General features: G+C 40.4%; 1 protein-coding gene across 1 annotated transcript in view; it reads right to left on the bottom strand.

The window, feature by feature from the left end:
* Positions 1-21,712, bottom strand: part of ENTREP2 (endosomal transmembrane epsin interactor 2) — a 1,280,798-nt gene that overhangs the window by 635,849 nt on the left and 623,237 nt on the right. The window contains exon 3 of the mRNA XM_063926232.1: positions 14,806-14,916. Coding sequence (XP_063782302.1) covers positions 14,806-14,916 — 111 coding nt within the window. The remainder of the gene's footprint in view (positions 1-14,805; positions 14,917-21,712) is intronic.

Here is a 21,712-nt window from a genome sequence, read left to right as displayed (position 1 = left end):
ACACTGCAGTGCCACTCCTAGATGGGCCAGGTGTTTGTGTCGGCCACTAGGGTCGCTTATCTTACTCACACAGCTACCTCATTGCGCCTCTTTTTTTCTTTGCGTCATGTGCTGTTTGGGGTGTGTTTTTTGGAAGGGCCATCCTGCGTGACACTGCAGTGCCACTCCTAGATGGACCCGGTGTTTGTGTCGGCCACTAGGGTCGCTTATCTTACTCACACAGCTACCTCGGTGCAAATTTTAGGACTAAAAATAATATTGTGAGGTGTGAGGTATTCAGAATAGACTGAAAATGAGTGGAAATTATGGTTTTTGAGGTTAATAATACTTTGGGATCAAAATGACACCCAAATTCTATGATTTAAGCTGTTTTTTAGGGTTTTTTGAAAAAAACACCCGAATCCAAAACACACCCGAATCCGACAAAAAAAATTCGGTGAGGTTTTGCCAAAACGCGGTCGAACCCAAAACACGGCCGCGGAACCGAACCCAAAACCAAAACCCGAAAAATTTCAAGTGCACATCTCTAGCTGTAAGGTCACATGACTGCTTTTGAGTCTATTGTAATTGGCTTTAGAACTGTGCAATAAGAGTACCCCAACAAAAGGGTCTACTTTACCCTTTTTTCCTCTGTAACTGAGCAATACAGTAAGAAATTCCCAGTTTCTCCTACTGCTAGTCAAGAATGAAGTTAAGGGACCAACTCACTACTCAGGACCTAAATGTATCATTATTATTATTATTATTATTATTATTATTATCATTATTATTATTTATTAGATTTAGAGGGCAACATTTTGTTATTAATCTCAAATATGTACAATAACCCTCCCTATTTACAGAACTCACAAAAAATGTTTCAGTCCTTCATTATGTTAAGTGGTAAAGACTTCACTCCATCATTTCAAATTGGCACTCAGTGTCAGACTGGGGCATGAATGACCCACCGAGGGGAATGCAGCGGTAAGGACTCAAGGCAGCCTCTAGTCAGTGGTTCTGCTCTTCCAAGCAACTGATCCTCTAATAGAGCAATAATGTGTATTTGTGTGCACAATCTGGAACCTGACTCATGAGGGAGGAGGAGGGGCCCTCAGTCAATTGGGCCCAACAGGGATTTCGCCTGTGTGGGACATTGTCTTATCTTCAGCTCAACACAGCTCAGTGTTGACACAACATAGGGAAGATGTTGAGCTAAGTAAAACATAGATAACCAACTTCAGAGATGAAGCGCTTTTCTCTAATTTCTCATATTTTCATTAATTAATCATGACAGATGCAATCATTGTTTATTGTTCAAACGCCTGTATTGTTTACGCCAATACAGAAGAGATGAAGATCAAGTTTATTTCACTTTTAAAAGTAAAGATGCGTAACGAACACCAAGGGTGTTTCAACAACTGAGCACTTGTCAGGGGGTCCATTATTAAATCCCCCAGCAATGAAGCATGTGAAGCCTGGATAGGAGAAGTAATAGAATAGGTTATATAACATCCCCTTGTACCCTAAAAAGATAAGTGACCTCTTATTCTTATTTTAAGTACTGTAGGTGAGTCTTACGGTAGCTATGTTTTTGCCCACAGAATGGAAAACAGTTATACTTTTAATTGTAAAACCAGATGTAGTTTGCATCTTAGCAATGTGGAAAATACACCTGTTAGTAAATGAAGTGTTATCTTTACATCCAGTTTATGTTATATAATTCAAACATAAATCCTAATAATAAAACTGGCAGAAAATTAAACTCTAAAAAATTGAGCTAATCACGTGCAAACTGTCTCAGACAAGTGTGGTCTCAAATTTATACATTTTAATTATTTTCAAATTATGAACCTCTGAACTACAGTATTTGAGGCACTGGTTAATAAATTCCACAGCATTATCTTCTAACTACAAATTTATCTATAAAGAATTATAAAATTGTATACAATTAGTCCATTTTAGTGTGCAGTCTAAATTTTAGAAATCAAATTTACAGGACATCTAAACCACTTTTTTTTTTTTTTATTGGGTGTAACAGTAAAATATATAGTCATACTGTAAAATTGCACTGCAGATATTTTAATTTTATGTAAGAACCAAGTCCAAAGTTTTATTTTTTAGGCAGGAACCATGAAAGTAAAATACAAATGGATTCATTCATACCATGGGCCTGATTCATGTTTTTCTGCAAACCCGAAGGTTTGCATACAAATACAATGTCTGGGGGTCTGCGCAGATGCAAGACCCAACGGGTCTTGTGATGTTGCTCGCAGCCCCCTGTCAACCGCAAAATAATTGACATGCTGCTGCGGCCCTCTGCACCATACTTTAAAACTGGGGAGTGTCGCCACCTGTTTTGAAGGCGTGACCGGTCCATTGTCTGAATCATCAGATGCAGACTTCCTGGACCCCGGTGTCTGGATCCTACGCCCAGCCATAGAGCTTCAGCTTATGCACGCTGGCTGGTGCCTGTAACCATCGCGAATCGTGACCGATGGTCACAATGGTGATCCAAAGCTGCACACTCAGACGCAGCACTCGGAACCTAGCTACAGACACCTCCTGCGGCATTAGAATTTTAATTAGACAGAATTGCACATTCCCTTCCTTATTTTCAGTGGTAACCTGTCATTCCCATGGAGTTCCATTAGAAATGAAACTATTACTACCCTCTCCATTCTGAAGCCTGTCCAGCATCTTTAAGACAGCCTGGCACAAGTTGCATTCCCTTTTGGTAATGAATTAACCAATCAACACAGGTATCTGGATGATAGATCAACAAAGTATTGGTTGGCAGTCAATAGGTCGACACCATGTGGTTGATAAGCATTAGGTTGACAGGTACAAGAGGCTGATAGATGAAAGGTCGACAGTGCTTAAGACTGACATGTACAAAGGGTCAACAGGTTCAAAAGGTCTACATAATAGTGGTCGACACACACATGGTTGACACATGTATTTTTTAGGTTTTCACGTTTTCTCAACATTTGCTTGATTTACTATCCATGTGGACATCTATTGGGAATAATAACCGGTGGTGAGCGAAGCAGTATGTTTGTACTGATGAGGGTCACATAACATGAAAAATACAAGATTTGCAACAAAAAACATGTGTACCTGTCAACGTAATGTATATTGATCATTTGATGTCGACCTATTCACCGTTGACCATAACATTGTCAATCTATTATATCACACCATGAATGGGTGTGGAAAATTGGGTTGACCTAGAAAAGGTTGACAGTGTCTAGGTCGACTCAAAAAGGTCAACATGCACAAACTTGACATGGGAAAAAGGTCAACATGGTCAAAATGTCGACATGAAAAAGGTCAACACAAGGGTGTTGTTTTTGCCATCACAGCACAGGGAAACCCAATTAATGCACCACGTCTGCCTGCATTTCTCACTGTGCTCACCATGCTTTGGGCAAGGTTACTGTTCCCAATCGTAGTCCACATGGATGGGAAAGTATGAAAAAGTTGAAGAAATTTAATTTGTTTTAAAGAAAGTAATGTCGACCATAAGCCGCATTTTGATCATGTCGACATAATAAATGTCGATCATTATTGGTCAACCTACTGACTGTCGACACTTTTACTGTCGACCTAATATCCCGACACTCCCTTAACACAGTGTATGTCTGATGTGCAAGTCTGCCAAACTGCAGGTCACTATTTGCCTGGGATCTGTACAAAATTGCCGGCTGTCGGGATCCTGGCAGCCAAGATACTGACGCTGGAATCCCGACAGTTGACAATGCCGCCAGCCGGAATCCTGGCATAATAGGTCTATTCTCACTCGTGAGTGTCCACGACACCCATAGAGTGTGAATAAATCGTGCGGTGAGTGCAGCAAGCCACCGAGCCTGCAGCGTGGTGAGCGCAGCGAGCCTGCAAGGGGACTCTTTGCACCCGCCCCACTGCCGGCATTCTGGCGGGCGGGATGCCACTGTCGGAATATGGACAGCCATCATCCTGCCCACTGGTAAATCATACTGATTCCATTTGCCTAATGTATTAAATAAACTTCTAATATAAATACAGTAACATACTTCAGGAGAGTGAAAGATAGCATGTGGGAGATACAGTATGTATTAAAACAATCCAGTTATTTTATGCATCTTATTCAGCTCAGTAATAGATAAATGTTATATATAGTAACAATAAAAATTGCCTGCTTTTTCTCTTTGAGCCAATGGCTAAGTTGCTGCTGATATGGGTCAGCAGCACAATGGTAAAGCATGGAGTGCCTGTTATTTCCCCCATGCATTGACATCACTGGGCATGACCCGATGACTGACCACCAATCCTACAGTCTTTGGAAAAACAATTGAATTGTAAGAGCTGTCCTTTATTCTAGGCCAGTCTCAGGCCTAGCTTATATCATTCAAATGTAATATATAGTCTGAATCTGTGTACGTTTTATGTCTGATTTAGCAGCTATTGCTTTGCCATTTCTGTACTTATAATTTCTGAAAGCATTGTATGTTTTTATGAATCTTAGATCTAAATGTAATTAAGTCTACTGTGCGTAATGTTGCATGTGTATTTGTTTATAGCAGAATTAGGGGTTCTTATTGTTATGAAGTCAGTAGGTAGTGGCAGATTGATTTGTGATAACTGGATGTTAGAATACCAGAGTGATAGGGGACTCAAAAACTGAGCATTGGGTGAACTCTACAGTGACAACGATAGGTTGCTAGTCAGCAGTGAGTGGCAATTCTTAATACTAATTCCTGACAGTGTCCCTGGTCTCCTCTTTCTGACTACAAGATAAGGAATGTAAGGTTTATTATCATACATGAGAAAAAGAAAACAAATATGTGAGAAACCTAATAATTCACAGCAATGTTTTCAAGGAAAATGTTGAGGAAACGATCCTCCACCAAAAAACTATGGGGCAGATGTATTAACCGGGAGATGGTATAAGGAAGTGATAAACCAGTGTTAAATGCAAGGTGATACACGCACCAGCCAATCACCTCCTAAGTGTTAATTTACATATTGGAGCTGATTGGCTGGTGCGCGTATCACCTTGCATTTATCACTGGTTTATCACTTCCTTATGCCTTCTCCAGGTTAATACATCTGCCCCTATATTTGTTCTATTGTTTCAAATATCCCTTATACTACTGTATATATAATTGTGCACAGGTTACTATATCATACAGTAGTAGTACACTGCACGGGTTGTGCAGAAAATCCCAGCAGTTAAATACTGATAGTTGCAGGGTATCAGGACTCCAGGTCGACACCAACAAGGTTGACACCACTTAGGTCAACACCAGTTGGTTGACACACCTTAGGTCGACACCTGAAATAGGTCGACATGGACAAAATGTCAACTTGAACAAGGTCGACATGCAAAAAGGTCGACATGAGTTTTTCACATTTTGTTTATTTTTTTTCTTCACTTTTTCATACTTTATGATCCACGTGGACTAGAACTGGGAACGGTAACCTGTGCCGAGCGCAGCGAGGCACCTTGCCCAAAGCATGGCGAGTGAAGAATGCGAGGGGACACGGTGCACTAATTGGGGTTCCCATCACATTACAGAGAAAATTACACAAAAAAAACATTAAAAACACATGTCTACCTTTTTCCATGTCGACCTTTTGTCCATGTCGACCTATTTCAGGTGTCGACCTAAGGTGTGTCGACCTAAGTGTTGTTGACCTTATTGGTGTCGACCTTGAGTCCCATACCCAGTTGGAGCCCAGCAATCAGAATCGTAGTAAGTATTTTTACCCTAACACTAATCCTACCCCTAACTCACTCCTCCAAAACCCTAACCGCCCCCTTCCGCATCATGACTCTTAGGGTGTGTTCACACGGTGAGATCCCTGCTATGTTCGATTTTAACTATGCGATTTCCCTTGAACTCCCCCAGAGCCCAGATAGCACAGATTTTGACTATCTGTGCTTGAGATTTTGTCTATGTACGTTTTTGACTAAGTGCCAATTTTGACTATACTTTGTACTAGATAGTACACTAGATAGTCAAGATTGACTTGCCTGCACAGTCTATCTAACCTTACGATACCGATCCCACGGGAGCGCGCACCGGGATCGAATCTGTATCACAAGCTGCCTAGCACCATGAGATATGCACTAACTTTTCATAAGATTTTGACTATATAGTCAAAGTCTCACAGATTTATCTCACCGTGTGTACACACCCTTACCTCTAACACCCCTGCAGCCTAACCATAACCCTCCCCCTATTGCTTAACCCTAACCTCAAGGCCAGTATTTACCTTCGGGATCCATCAGTATTCTGACCGTTGGGATCCAGCTGCTGGTATTCTGACTGTTGAGATCCTGACTGCTGGGATCCTGACTGCATCCCTACTGCACATGGTAACAAAAAAATCAAGTTTTCCTTTAGCTGATTCTACTTAGCTACTGTATTTAATATGGTCTGGTGACAAATCTGTTAGTTTGATGGGTGTTTAACTGTACAAGATGAACATGACGAGCATGTCCAGCAAGATGAATCTGTTTTGTTTGGTATTTTTCTTATTAAGCTAATTGCAAATGATTCCTAATCCTGACAGCTGCAAATAGTCTGTCACATTGAAATGCATATTTTACAGAGAGATTAAGTGGAGGTCAAGACCTGGTTTAAATTGCCATGGTTTAAACAGCTCCCGAAGCCCTAACAAAGAGGACTACACCAGGCTCAAGTTGGATTGCAATTCAGGATATTATTGAATATTCTGAATTTAAATGAACTATTTTATGCATGATATAGAACGACTACTAATGTTAAATGAAATTGGATTCATCAGCTGTAATAAAGGGAATACCAAGAGATGTGAAATTGAAAGGACAGAAATTGGAAACAGCACGCAGCTGATTAAGTGGAAACACAAAGATAATGAAAAATTGAAGGTCCGCATTCAAGGATTTGTTACATCATATATGTTTGTTTTTAGATTGGCAGAGACAAGACGTCTGTGTTAACAATCTATTTTTAGGTTGAATTATTGGATTAGGTGATAATGTTTACAAAAACAATAGTTCTGTATGTTAAACAAACAGGATCGTTGGTGCTGGTTAGTTTTATTGGGGGGAGGTGCTGGGGGGTTCTTATTCATTATTTTTTAACACAGTATGAATACATGCTATTTTATCACAGTAAAGATACCTGCTGTTACTTGGGCTGATTCTGAGTCATGTGCACAGTGTCTGTATTTGTGGCAGCAGTGGAAGCCAGATATGCTACCTTATGCTAAAGCCAGATACCGCGCTAATGCAATAATCATCATTAGTAGCGGCACTACTGACCAGTCAGCAATGTTAGTATCTCTACTTGAAAAATGTCCCAATATATATTGTTTCAAACATTATATAGAAATAGCTCGCAACAAGCATTTAAGTATAGACACACCCATATAAGGAGCAAGACACATCCTTTGGGCAGAGAATGACATTTCCCTTCAGCTGTGCAGTGCTGAACATTCTACTATAATCTCCCTGATTCTAGTTTTCTAAAGTTGTTAAATTTGGATAATTCTGACCACTAACATCTTGTCAGTAGACTATTCAAGCCATAGGTTGTGCTGGGGTTGAGGGGATCTCAGCTACAGTACGTCACAACTACAGTACATTAATTTCAATCAACAAATACTGATTTCCCACTGTACACATAAAAAACATATAGGGGGAAATATAATAGGGTATGAGAATCAGAAAGTGAGAGATTTTGGTCAAATTCTCCTGTTTTTTTTTTAAAGTGGCAATCATTTAAATGGCAAAATCAACCTGGTTTTGCCATGTAAATGATTGCCACATTAACAAAACAGGAGAATTTGACCAAAATCTCTCACTTTCTGATTCTCTCACCCTATTACATTCCCCTCATAGAATTTATTTCAGATGTGCAGTAAACTGAAAGAATCTATAGGCAATAAAACTTGTTTTTATTATATGTTTTAAATAATTTAAGGAATATTAAAGGAAATTAGAGCTACAATATAGAGGGATTGTGGTTGGTGTCCGGCCAATGAACTTTTGCTAAATATAAACCACAGAGGCCCCTGGGTCTCTTACCTCATTTATCTATTGGACAGAGTTTTTCTAGCACAATGCAACAAATTTATACCAGTTTACTCACAAGGGGCCAGCTATTGTGTTTCTGTTGGTACTGCATGTTATTATATTCTGTTGTTAATTTGTTGTCTTTTGTGTTACATAAGCTCTTTCTGTAATTCCTGTCATCTAAAGGTATAGAAATTCTCCTACAGAGTTTCACATTTTCAGGTCTTTTTCTTGCATGTTGCATTTTCTCACAAAAAAAGGGACAATTTGTGATTTCTCTTGCTTCTGTCCATTGATATCTAAAAAAGACATGCCCAGATGCATCACACACCCAGCAAAGGGATGCAAAGCAGGGAGGCGCCCTGCTCTGCATCCCTGTGCCCCCTGCTGCTGGCTGTTGCGACTGTCAAGGCTATTTCACACTAGCTGTTTTTCACTGGCTGGCAAAAAGCAAGCAAAACCCAGTTAGTTTTTTACCAGCCATCACTGCTCTTTCACACACAACGGCTTTGAGCCATGTTTAATGCTGTCCACATGCACTGTGTATAAGTGGCACTACTACTGTGGGTATGGGTGGTCTTCTGTTTGCCGGCGGTCGGGCTCCCGGCGCTCAGTATACCAGCGCCGGGAGCCCGACCGCCGGCTTACCGACACTTATTTTCCCTCGTGGGGGTCCACGACCCCCATAGAGGGAGAATAAAATAGTGTGGCGCGCGTAGCGCGCCACCGTGCCCGTAGCGTGGCGAGCGCAGCGAGCCCGCAAGGGGCTCATTTGCGCTCGCCAAGCTGTCGGTAAGCCGGCGGTCGGGCTCCCGGCACCGGGATGCTGGTCGCCGGGAGCCCGACCGCCGGCCACCCGTAGTGAACCCTGTGGGTATTATGTGTGTAATGGGCACTACTACTGGGGGCATTATGTGTATAAGCAGCACTACTACTGAAGGCATTATGTGTATAAGCGGCATGGCTGTGGATCATAGCATAGACAGTAACTAGGTCAACAGTCATTAGCTCGACCACTATTGGTCGACACCTGAAACAGGTCGACATGGTCACTAGGTCAACTTAAACAAGGTCGACATGGAATAAGGACGACTTGCGCGTTTTAAGTATTCTTGGTGCCGTTTTTTTCATACAGTGACGAGAACCGCAATTACTGCACTGTGTCCCCTCGCATGGCTCGCTTTGCTCGCTATGCTTCATGCAAGGTGCCTTGCTCCGCTACTGCTGCGCATGGCACAGGAAAAAGCTCAAAAATTGGAAAAAAAGTAAATAAAACTCATGTCAACCTGTTTCCATGTCGACCTAGTGACCATGTCGACCTAATGCATGTCAACCAATAGATACTTGCTGTGAGTTTCTCTCCGGGACGTTTCTTCTGTTACTGATCCAGGTCACCCCAATATATCACCCACAGGAGGAGAGAACCCTAATATATCACCAACAGGAGGAGGTTGCCTAATATATCACCCACAGGAGGAGAGAACCCTAAAATATCACCCACAGGAGGACGTCAACCTAATATATCACCCACAGAAGGAGAGAACCCTAATATATCACCCACAGAAGCATGTCACCCTAATATATCACCCACAGAAGGATGTTCTCCCTCTTACTGCTTATTCTGGGGTGTCAGGCGTCTGCTTTGAACAGACAAACAGAGTTTGACTATCTTTACTTTCGATTTTGTCTATGTACGATTTTGCCGTCCGAATTTCCGGTTAAGGAGAGAAAGATGCCGGCAGGAGTTTGAACACTCGCCACTACAACCAGAGGATTGGAGGAAGGGTAGGGAGAGTTAGATCGCCCGCCTGGGCCCTCACAATAGTGTTGATGAAAGTGGACTGATTCCACGCCACCTGGACTTTTTAAACAAAATCACCAAAAGAGCTTAAACATTATTTCATACTAACCACAATTCTTTTTTTCAGCATTTGACCCATACAGTATAACATCACCATTATCACAGCGCTCCGTAATTTTATATTTAAAGATCATTATGCCAATATGGAGCAGTTTTAGAAGAGCGCAGCACACTTTTTTAAACATAGTGGTTGACCTAATGACTGTAGACCTAAGTACTTTTGACCTAAGGACCGGATACCAAGCGGCACTACTACTGGGGGCAATATGTGTATAAGCAGCACTACTATGCCGAGGATAATGTGAATAAGATTGTGGTACTGTGTGGCATAATTTGAAATATAGTTTGCAGGGGGGCGCATAACACCCTAGCACTGGTCCTGCACATGCCTGTCTTTAAAGTGCTTCATGATTAATTTCAGTTAAACTTAAAATTCACAAGGGTTCCCACTTGTTGCACTACTGCATTTGTTTCCCTCCCCTGCGGTAGTTAAGCAGACCCTATATACTGGGTCATTTTGGTTTATCTCTCTTTTTCTCCTTTTTCATTCCTTTTCATATTCCTCCTCCCCTTTTGGGCCTTCTACGTAATTGCTCTACAGATTATATCTGATACAGTATGACACGCATTGGTTACATCCGCTGTCTAAATGGTACGAGTTCTTTCTTTAAATGTTAAGGGTTGAATTCTCCTAACAAGAGGAGATTGGCTTTAACGTACTTTTCTAAACAGAAAGCAGATGTGTTGGCTTTACAGGACACCAATTTTTCATCCATAGGCCCTCCCGTTATGAAGGACCTATAGTACCTGCTTGGATATTTTGTAAATGGTCCCTTTAAATGGAATGGTCATTTTGTTTAACAACTCTTTGTATTACATTCAATTGGCTGATAAAAATGGTTGCTTTCTTATTTTTTTCTTATTTTAACGGGTTTACTTGAAAATAGATTGGTAACCTTGGTCTCTGTGTATGCCCCTAACTCCAAACAAGTCCCCTTTCTTTGTAAATTGTGTTTGAATATACAGAAACTTCGTAAGGGTTCGCTTATTGTTTTGGGAGATTTTAACTTGATAACTAACCCTAAGCTAGATAAATCCCCCTGAACCTCCTAACCATCACCTGCTCCTTCTGTTGGCCCCTCTGTAGCTTTCCATAATCTATTAGTGGAATTTGACCTCTATGACATATGGTTCATCCAAAATCCCACTGAGCACGAATATACTTACTATTCCCCGGTCCAAAACTCCTATTCTCAAATAGATTTTATATTCTCTGATAAATGAACGCTGCAATTCTCGAGCTCAATAGATATCCTCCCTATCACCTGGTCAGACCACATCCGATAATATTAAGCTGGGACATTGACCAACAACATGTTCCTCCCCACCTCAGGAGACTGTGTCCTCATTTACTTTTAGATCAGATGTCGAAAAATCTTATTGCTGATAGTATCATATCCTACATGGCCTCTAACTCCCCCTTGGACACGTCCACCTTGAATTACTGGTGCGCCCTTAAAGCCGTAGTAAGAGAGGTGGCTATACAAGCTGGTGCTAAGCTCAAACTGCAGAATCTGAATCTGATTTAGAGTCTAAACCCAAAGAACTGGAAGACAGAAACAAATGCCATCCTTCTAAATCTCTCTGTAAAGAACTGCTGTAAGGAGTTACGTCAAAAGTTTTTATTACGTTTGCAACAGGCCAGGCAAGATGTTGGCCTGTAAATTATGTGTACTACAAGCCAGAAATAGAATTAAGCATGTTTTATCGCCCTCAAGAACTAAGATCTCTAATTCACTCAAGATTTTGAATCAGTTTGCCAGTTATTATACGCAGTTATATCACTTGTCCTCGGATCCCTCTACCTTCCAACCTTCTCTTTCTTCTATTAATTCTTTCTTGTTGGGTATGGAACTCCCCTCTCTGTCTGTTGATCAGTTAGAAATACTGAATGCTCTGTGGTCTTCTCTAGAAGTTACTAAGGCAATAAACTCCCTCCCTCGGGGTAAAGCCCGAGGCCCACACATCTTTATTAACGATTTTTAGATCATTTTTCAAGACCAGTTGGTGCCCCCTTGACCACTGTTTTCAATGAAATAACCTCCCCAGGTACTCTCCTGAAAGAAATGTTAAAAGTACAAGTTGTCATGATTCCCAAACCAGTGAAGAACCCAGCTTACTGTCACCATTATCATCTCATCATCTCATTGCATTACTCAATAAGGATATTAAACTCTCCACTAAACAGATAGCTACTCGTATAAATAGATTACTCCCTTCCTTGATTTACCCTGATCAGGTCGGATTCGTACCCGGTAGACAGGCATCTGATAATACACCTAAAGTATTTAATATACAGTAATAGATTTTCTCTCAGCTAACAAGGATCTTCTTTTGCTTTCTCTCAATGCAGAGAAGGCATCTGACCGCCTGAACAGGCTTTATGTGCGGGAAGTCCATAATAAATCTGGCTATCGGGATAATATACTGTCATCTATGCTAGCATTATATAGCTCCCCATCTGCTCGAGAGTTCAGCAATAGTTTCTTGTCTGATGTCTTCTCGATCTACAATGGTACACGACAAGGCTGCCCCTTCTCTCCTTTATTTTGTTCTAGCTATTGAACCTCTAGCAGCTAAGATCCATATGGATGCAGCATTCCCTGGAGTTCACTGCGGCTCTAGTGCCATAAACTCTGATTATGTATTTGCTGATGACGTCCATTTGTTTGTCACTGACACCCTCACTACACTCCCCCATTTTCACACCATTTTGGACAGCTACTCTGAGGCGTCTTACTATAAGTTAAACACAATCAAGATGGATGCCCTGCCCATGAACCTTTCTGACTCTATATCTAGGCATTCACATACCTTCCAGTACTCATTCTGTTTTTGAGGTGAATGTACCTACCCTTCTCAACTCCTTATAATCCTTGACTAAATCTTGGTTATCATATGATATCTCCAGGTAAGGGCGCTTAGCAGCATTTAAAATGTCTCTACTGCCTACACGAATGTTCCTTTTTCGCATGAATCCTTACAGCTTTCTAAAAAAGTATTTGGCTAAATGTAATTCTATTTTAAATAAATATATATTGTCATCCCACCTTCCTAATAACATGTTATACTATGTCATGTGTTACTTAAAATTACTAATGTCCATATATATTACATTGCTTTCACTTTGTATTATGTCAATATACACTTGTTTCATGTTTGTATAACTAGTATTTACTGCCGAAAATTGTACTCATATCCATGCTCCAAATCAAACTATCTCAATTCTATGACCTTGTTCACTTCCCCCCACCCCCTTTCTCCTTTCTGTATCCCCCGAAAATAACTTTTAATCAAAAGTATTGAAGTTAAAAAAAATTCACAAGAATAAAAAATATATGAAAACTGGTATAAAGGAAAAGGTTTTCACATACTGTAGTTGCAGTAGCACTTTACTCTCAAAAAATGGATGACTCTCATTGGTTGCTAGGGGAAACACTAGATTAAGAAGCAGATTCAAATTAGTCACGGGATTTATAGTACCTCAGGGTTTTAGCTCACGGTTTAAGTGCATGGAGCTAATCAATTACTGCCCATGATAAGCTGGAGGCTAGCTCACAGCGTACACCCCAGTGAGGTGCAAACAGAAATCTGCGGTAGCTAGTGCTTTCGAGGCAAGTTGCAAGCTTACCACTGGTGCTAATTGCATAGCGCTATAGCTCACTCTATAGCACTTACCCCAGGCAGGTTCAATCTTGGTGTGTTTAATCCTCACTATGATCAAATAAGTGTCATTACAAAAATGGAAGGATTGTGCACATATTCTACAAACAATTACAGATATAGTAAAGTCAAGGTTGGCCAAATAACAAAGATACAAGTGCTGGTGCCCTGACAATAATTCAAATATTTTCCCATGCGTGCAGCACTCAGCTCCCACAAATGTCCAAGACAACCATGTTGTTAAGTCAACGTTTCCTTGCTTTAGTGCACTATCATCGGGGTAATAGAATACAAAAAAATGCCTTACCTTGTATACCAATCACCCAAGTGAAGCCACGCCAAGAAGTGGGATTGGAAACCCATCTGGTGATGGCAGTAAATGATGTCATTGCATCCTGCAGGGGAGCTAGGAGTGTGACATCAGTGCACCATCACCATGACAACACGTAAACATAATGCAGCAACACTGCAATGCAAAAAGCTGAATACAGTAAAAACCAGTACATGTCTATATTATACTGTTTTTGACTGTATCCCCTGCAGGATGTGATGACGTCCTTTACTGCCAACACCGTACAGGTTTCCAATCCCACCTCTCGATATGGCTTCACTTGGGTGATTAGCATATCAGTTAAAATGTTTTTTGTATTCTTTTTTTTCCCGATGATAGTGCACTGAAACGTTGACCGAATGAAATGGTTGTCTTGTTTATTTGTTGGAGCTGGGTGCCACATGCATGGGAAAAAAAACCATTTAAAAATCACAGTACCATTCTGAGTATCACTGTTCTGAGAGGTATGTATGGGATCAGTATTTGGAGGGTATAATGATTTGGAGGGTATTCTTATTTCTTGTAGTGCCATAATGGAGGATCCTGGGGTGTCATCAGATGAGTTGGCTCTCATACATACATGTCAAATGTATGACCCACAGTGCTATTGTTATCCTATAGTGTAGGACCATATATACTGGTGAAATTGCATCAGTTGTAAAGTAAACTATTAAAATGTTGACCGTTATTCTTTTTTACTGAAAAAAATAATGTTTTACACTATGCTTCTATTTTATTATAATAATAAACAAACTGTACGTTTTGCCAGTACTACCACATTTCAACTTTTTCTCCTGCTTCAAAGTTAATAGTGCAGGAAATATATCCAATATTGAGGTCAATATGGGTTACACGGCAGGTACTTACCAGTCGACAGCCTTCAAGAGAACTGACTAGTTGAGCATTTTGACAAGACAGAATGGAACCTGCCAAGTTGAGCATGACACACACAGCAGACAGCAGCATAAAAAAGGTTATCTGAAAATAAATGGTAAAAAACAGACATTATGTAAAATAATGTATTCCGCTTGTATTATCATGTAACAAAATTAAGCCTGTTACTGCAAAAGAAAACACAGTATAAAACTCCACACACACACACATCACATCATATTTTATATAACTTTGAATAAATAATTGTACGAGATCAGGAGTCTTTACCAGGGGCAGATTTAGGGGTGAAGGTGCCCCTAGGTACACAGTAACGGCCCCCCTCCCTCTTGCCTAATTTTATTATTTTCATTGATTGGTTGGTTATAAGCTCGGTTGGTTATAAGCTTGATAATAGCCAAGTTAATAGAATAATAAAAAAGCCACTATGACATTTTTTTCTTTTTAATTACTATATGTATACATATTTACTAGTGCTCCAGCTTACAGAGACAGGATGTGCATGTCCTACCCCTTTACACTCCATTCATATGGTACAGTACAGTGGAAATATTTTACAGTTACTGGTACATTTGGGGCTGACAGTACCAACACAAGCATCCAAGTGCCGCCCCTAGGCAAGTGAGGCACATGCCTAATGGGAAATTCCCAATGGGCTTTACTGATGTCTTTAGCTTAAATGCCTAGTCAGGTAAGAGCATATTTATTAATTAATGGGTCCTATTCATAGCAATAAGTAATTAATCATTACTGGGATGCAGTGGTGGCTCCAGAGTTGGGGCTGTAGCATAGTCCAAAATTCAAGTGGGGAGCCATACCAACTGTCACCCCATATGCTGCCAAACATCGCCAGCCAGTACTCACTGGCAGTCGTGGAAAGTAGCCCTAATGCTATAATGGCTATTGCAGTATGGATATGGTGTTAGTTACTGGGACCGAGCACTGGAGTACATTGCATTTCAGAGTATGGGGAATTTGGCAAAAAGGAGCCTCCATAGAGACCTTTTTGCGATCGAAAACTGGGGAACACATCAGATATCAGAGATACTGTATCTGATGCTGTCCCATGTAAATACATAAGGGGGTATCCAGAAAATACTAATTGACAAATTATTAGTAAAAAGGCCCCGTAGTTAGTGCATTATCACATTTTTACATTGTAATTAACAAGTGGTGACATATAGTATGCACAAGGATTTTTTTTAAGAAAGTGAACTAAAGCCTATCTGGACGGTTATCATTGAATTAATAGTCATTAGCTTTCCTATAATTAGCTATATTATAAGTAATTATCAACAGTGAGTTCTGAAATGTCATAATTTCAGTGTTCATTGGGTGTATTATAAGGAATGACGTACCTTTAGCTGTACATTGTTACAGAGATTTTAGAAGTCACCAGAGAGTTATGTGACCTGCATAGAAGCACATACTACTGCCTCATGCTTTTAGATAGTCACATAATACCTCAGTGACTTCTAAAACTCATATAAGTTACATTAGAGATAGCTTCATCTTATATAATTCTTATATCCATATGTTTTTCATTTCAGAGATTATAGATCACAATCAGACCAGTCAGATTCTGTCTACTCTATCTATGCACTGCACAACAGGAAACTTATTGCACACCCTCGTATCTCAGAAATGTCACAACATTTTGACACTATAATGTAATTATTTTTAGGAGAGCAGCACTCTGTGCCATCTCTTATGCTGCGTATAGTCTGCGTATTAGAGAGTCTGTAGGGAGGTGCGGACCCTAACCTGATTGCACATGAGCTGACTGTAGTTGTCTTTACTGTGTAAGAGTGTCACAGTACTGCACACACGTGCAGCACTTAGCTCATGAAGTGAGACACCACTACCTTCAATGTCGTGTTTGATGACACTGCTGTTAGCCCCTGCATCATCACTGTGTTCCTGCATTACCCTGTACCTGTTATTTATCAATAAACCAAGCATCCTGTGTGGCCTAACAGTTACTTTCACGTCCACTGTGCATCTATTGTGACCACCATCCCAATAGGCTACATACAGTATGCATGAATAGGTTATGTGGCCCAGGCCACTAGTGTGACCTCAAGTGTGAATAAACAGAGAGTTGCTGTATTTGAATCAGCACAAACAGAAAAATGCACAGTGCAGCTGCAAGCACATCTTTCACCAAACTGAGCGTCAGAGAACTACAACACGTACTTTGCTATGGATATGCAGCTGAAGAGGAAAAAGCTGTTAAGAAATTACAACAGACTGAGACTTGATATGTAATTACACTGGAGGGACATAAGGTGGAGCTGTTGTATATGTGTTTTACAGTCTGTGATGTATGTTTTGTACTTGTTTGTTCCTGTGTCTGAGGTGACATGAAGGAGAGAGATGGGGCATGCAATGATTGCTGCACATATACAGTTATCTTGTTCTGATTATCAGTTTGTATTATGATCGGCTCCAGCTTCATTATATAAACAAGTTATACCACAAAGATTTTCCTGGTGTGTGCCTACCAAAGACGTGCGATGAGGTAAATTTCTCAGGAGGTACTGGTTAGTACCAGAGCCAGATTTACACTCAATATATGAGACAAAGGGTACATATTGGCATTATACAAAGGTGCAGCAATATAAACTCCTGAAAATTTGTTGAGTTTTGATCAGAGATATGCAGAAAAGATAGGCTGGGGATGCACTGTCTAACTTGCCATTGACTTTTTACTCCAGAGATTTGACTATAAAAATTATTAGAATAATACAAAGATGTATTTTTCATATACTTTATACAGTCAAAACTCTGGCACAAATGTTATTATGACAGGAAAAGCTCTCCCTCACCTCACCGCATGTCACTGGTACCTACTGATTGAAGCATAGCTCATGAGGTGATCCTAACTGCGTGGGTAAAGCACTCTGTGCCAACAGGTTATGGGCCCAGATGCAGACAAGAGGATTTCAGTTACCAGGATTAAAGATTACAAGGATCAAGGCACAAGAAACATCTCTATGAGATCTGCACAGCAACTGTGAGTAAACTAAGCATAATAACTCAAGGGGAATAACAGACAAACAAAAATGGCAAGCAGCACAAATCTTAGACTGGCCATAACTAAGCTGTCTAATGATAACTACCAACTCTGGAAATTTAAAGTTGAAATGCTGCTGACTAAAGATGATTTGTGGAAAGTTATAACTACAGACAGACCAGGTGATAATAACCATGAATGGGACAAGAAGACCAGACAGGCACATGCAACTATAGGCTTATTAGTTGAAGATGATCAGATAGTCTATATAAATCAAGAAGACACTGCAAAGGGCATGTGGGATACACTGCAAAGGCTACATGAAAGAACCCGTTTAAAGTTTAAACAGCAAATTGTTCCTGCTAAGAAAACTGTACCAAATGAGACTTAGCAAAGGACAGACTATGCAAGAGCATATAAGTAAATTGCTGGAGATAGTAGCACAGATCAGATCTATAGGAGAAGACCTAAAATGCAGCCACACAGTAGCCATACTTCTGTGCAGTCTACCAGACACATATAGGCCCTCATTCTGAGTTGTTCGCTCGCTAGCTGCTTTTAGCAGCATTGCACACGCTAAGCCGCCACCCTCTGGGATTGTATCTTAGCTTAGCAGAATTGCGAACGAAAGATTCGCAGAATTGCAAATAGAAATTACTTAGCAGTTTCTGAGTAGCTCCAGACTTACTCAGCCATTGCGATTAGTTCAGTCAGTTTCGTTCCTGGTTTGACGCCACAAACACACCCAGCGTTCACCCAGACACTCCCCCGTTTCTTCAGACACTCCTGCGTTTTTCCCAGAAACGCCAGCGTTTTTTCACACACGCCCAGAAAGCGGCTAGTTTCCGCCCAGAAACACCCACTTGCTGTCAATCACACTACGATCACCAGAACGATGAAAAATCCTCGTTATGCCGTGAGTAAAATACCTAACTTTTGTGTAAAATAACTAACCGCATGCGCTCTGCGAACCTTGCGCATGCGCAGTAAGCGACTAATCGCAATATAGCGAAAATTGGCAACGAGCGAACAACTCGGAATGACCACCATAGTGCACTGATTAACAATTTGGAAACTAGACCTGAAACAGAACTCACACTAGACTTTGTGAAAAACAGGCTTATAGATGAATATCAGTGCAGGAAAGAAATCACACAGGATTGCATGGACAGTCACACAGAAAAATCTCTCAAAGTTACAGATACTATGATGTATAACAAAGAAACGAGAGCATGCTTTAGATGCAAGAAAATAGGACATTTAAAAAAAGACTGCTCTACATGGAAAGGAGAACAGCAGATCGCAAAGATTCAATATTAGATTTAATTCTTACAAATGGTGATAGGATATCCGACATATATGTGGGTGAGCACCTGGGATCCAGTGATCATCAAGCAGTATGGTTTAGTATAAAGACAGGATCCAACTCCTGTCACACAAAAACAAAGGTGTTGGATTTTAGAAATGCTGATTTTGCAAAAATGGGGAGATGTTTAAGTGATTCATTGGCGGACTGGTGGAACTTGGAAGGAGTGCAGGAGAGGTGGGAAAAACTGAAAAGTGCAATACTAAGTGCAACTGATCTTTGTATCAAAAGGGTTAGGAAAAGCACCAGGAAAAGGAAGCCAGTGTGGTTCACAAAAGAAGTATCAACTAGTGTGAAAGCAAAAAAGATGGCTTTTAGGAAATACAAACAGACTCAAAATAATAATGACAAAGAGGTGTATCTTGACAGATGGAAGGATGCTAAGAAAGTGATCAGACGTGCAAAGGCAGAAGCTGAGGAAAAAATGGCCCAGTCAGTAGATAAAGGGGGCAAAACTTTTTTTAAGTATATAAGTGAAAGGAGAAAATCAAATGGAGGAATACTAAGACTTAAGACAGAGAGTGAGCATTTGGTGGAGGGTGACAAGGCAATAGCAGATCACCTAAATAATTATTTTTGCTCAGTATTTACTACAGAAGAAGGGATGGGGCCACAGTTAAGTTGCAAGGACATTCATAAAAATAAGGTAGTTGAAAGTACATTTACAGAGGAGAAGGTCCTAACAGAACTTTCACAACTAAAAGTGGATAAATCAATGGGATCAGATGGGATACACCCAAGGATACTCAAAGAGCTAAAAGATGTGCTGGTTACACCGTTAACAGAATTATTTAACCAGTCACTAAATACAGGTGCTATTCCAGAGGACTGGAAAAGAGCAAATGTAGTTCCACTGCACAAAAGTGGAAGCAAGGAAGAAGCAAGTAACTACAGACCAGTAAGCCTTACATCAGTAGTGGGGAAAGTAATTGAAAAACTATTAAAAGAAAGAGTTGTGGAATATCTTAAATCAAACCACTTACAGGATCCAAAACAGCATGGATTTACTGGTGGTAGATCATGCCAAACAAGTCTTATTGACTTTTTTGACTCTGTGACAAAAATAATAGATCAAGGGGGAGCTGTAGATGTAGCATATCTAGACTTTAGTAAGGCATTTGACACTGTCCCACATCGCAGACTTCTAAATAAACTTGAAAGCGTGGGGGTGGATTATAAAACAGTAAAATGGATAAGAACCTGGTTGCAGGATAGGAAACAGACAGTTGTAGTTAATGGAGTGCAATCTATGGAGGGAAATATTACCAGTGGAGTACCCCAGGGATCTGTACTTGGTCCAGTTCTCTTTAATATCTTTGTTGGTGACATTGCAAATGGTATTGAAGGGAAGGTATGCCTTTTTGCAGATGATACAAAGATATGCAACAGGGTAGACACACCGGGAGGGGTAAAAAAAAATATTGATGACCTAGGTAGGCTTGAGAAATGGTCAAGAACGTGGCAACTACAGTTTAATGCTACAAAATGCAAAATCATGCACTTGGGTCTCAAAAACCCAAAGGCTAAATATAGTATCAAGGGTACTATAATGGAAACTACTGAGGAGGAAAGAGATTTAGGAGTCACTATTTCAAGTGACTTGAAGGCAGGAAAGCAATGCAACAAAGCAATGAGAAAGGCAAGTCAGATGCTTGGTTGCATAGGGAGAGGAATCAGTAGTAGGAAAAAAGAAGTGATAATGCCACTGTATAGGTCATTGGTGCGGCCCCATCTGGAATACTGTGTCCAGTTCTGGAGACCATATCTCCTGAAGGATATAAATACATTAGAGAGTGTACAAAGAAGGGCAACTAAAATGGTGCATGGCCTACATCACAAAACGTACCCGGAAAGGCTAAAAGATCTTAACATGTATAGTTTGGAGGAGAGAAGGGAAAGGGGGGACATGATAGAAACTTTCAAATATATCAAGGGTCTTAACAAAGTTCAGGAGGAAAACATTCTTCAAAGGAAGAGAAATATTAGAACTCGAGGACATACACTGAAACTGGAGGTGGGGAGGTTCAGGGGAAATTTAAGGAAAAATTACTTCACAGAAAGGGTAGTGGATAAGTGGAATAGTCTCCCATCAGAGGTGGTAGAGGCTAAGACTGTAGAGCAATTTAAACATGCTTGGGATAGGCATATGAATATCCTTACAAAGAATTAAGGTTCAAAAAGGGTTGCGATTACCTAAAGGATAAAAAAACAAGGGGCAGACTAGATGGGCCAAGTGGTTCTTATCTGCCGTCAAATTCTATGTTTCTATGTTTCTATGTAATCTACTTTTAAAAGGGTCCAAGCAGAAAGTCAAAACTGCACTCACAGACATATGCACAAATAAGTGGAATGGAACTTTTACAGCGACAGTAACACATACGAACTTTAGTTGGTACATTAGGGGTCATTCCGAGTTGTTCGCTCGTTGAAGATTTTCGCTATGCTGCGATTTGTTGTTAACTGCGCATGCGCATGGTACGCAGAGCGTATGCGCTAAGTTA

The sequence above is a fragment of the Pseudophryne corroboree genome, chromosome 6 (genome assembly GCF_028390025.1).
Source record: "Pseudophryne corroboree isolate aPseCor3 chromosome 6, aPseCor3.hap2, whole genome shotgun sequence".
In the NCBI taxonomy this organism is placed as follows: Eukaryota; Metazoa; Chordata; class Amphibia; order Anura; family Myobatrachidae; genus Pseudophryne; species Pseudophryne corroboree.
The sequence above is the reverse complement of the archived record's forward strand: the minus strand, read 5'-3'. Positions and strand labels throughout refer to the sequence as shown.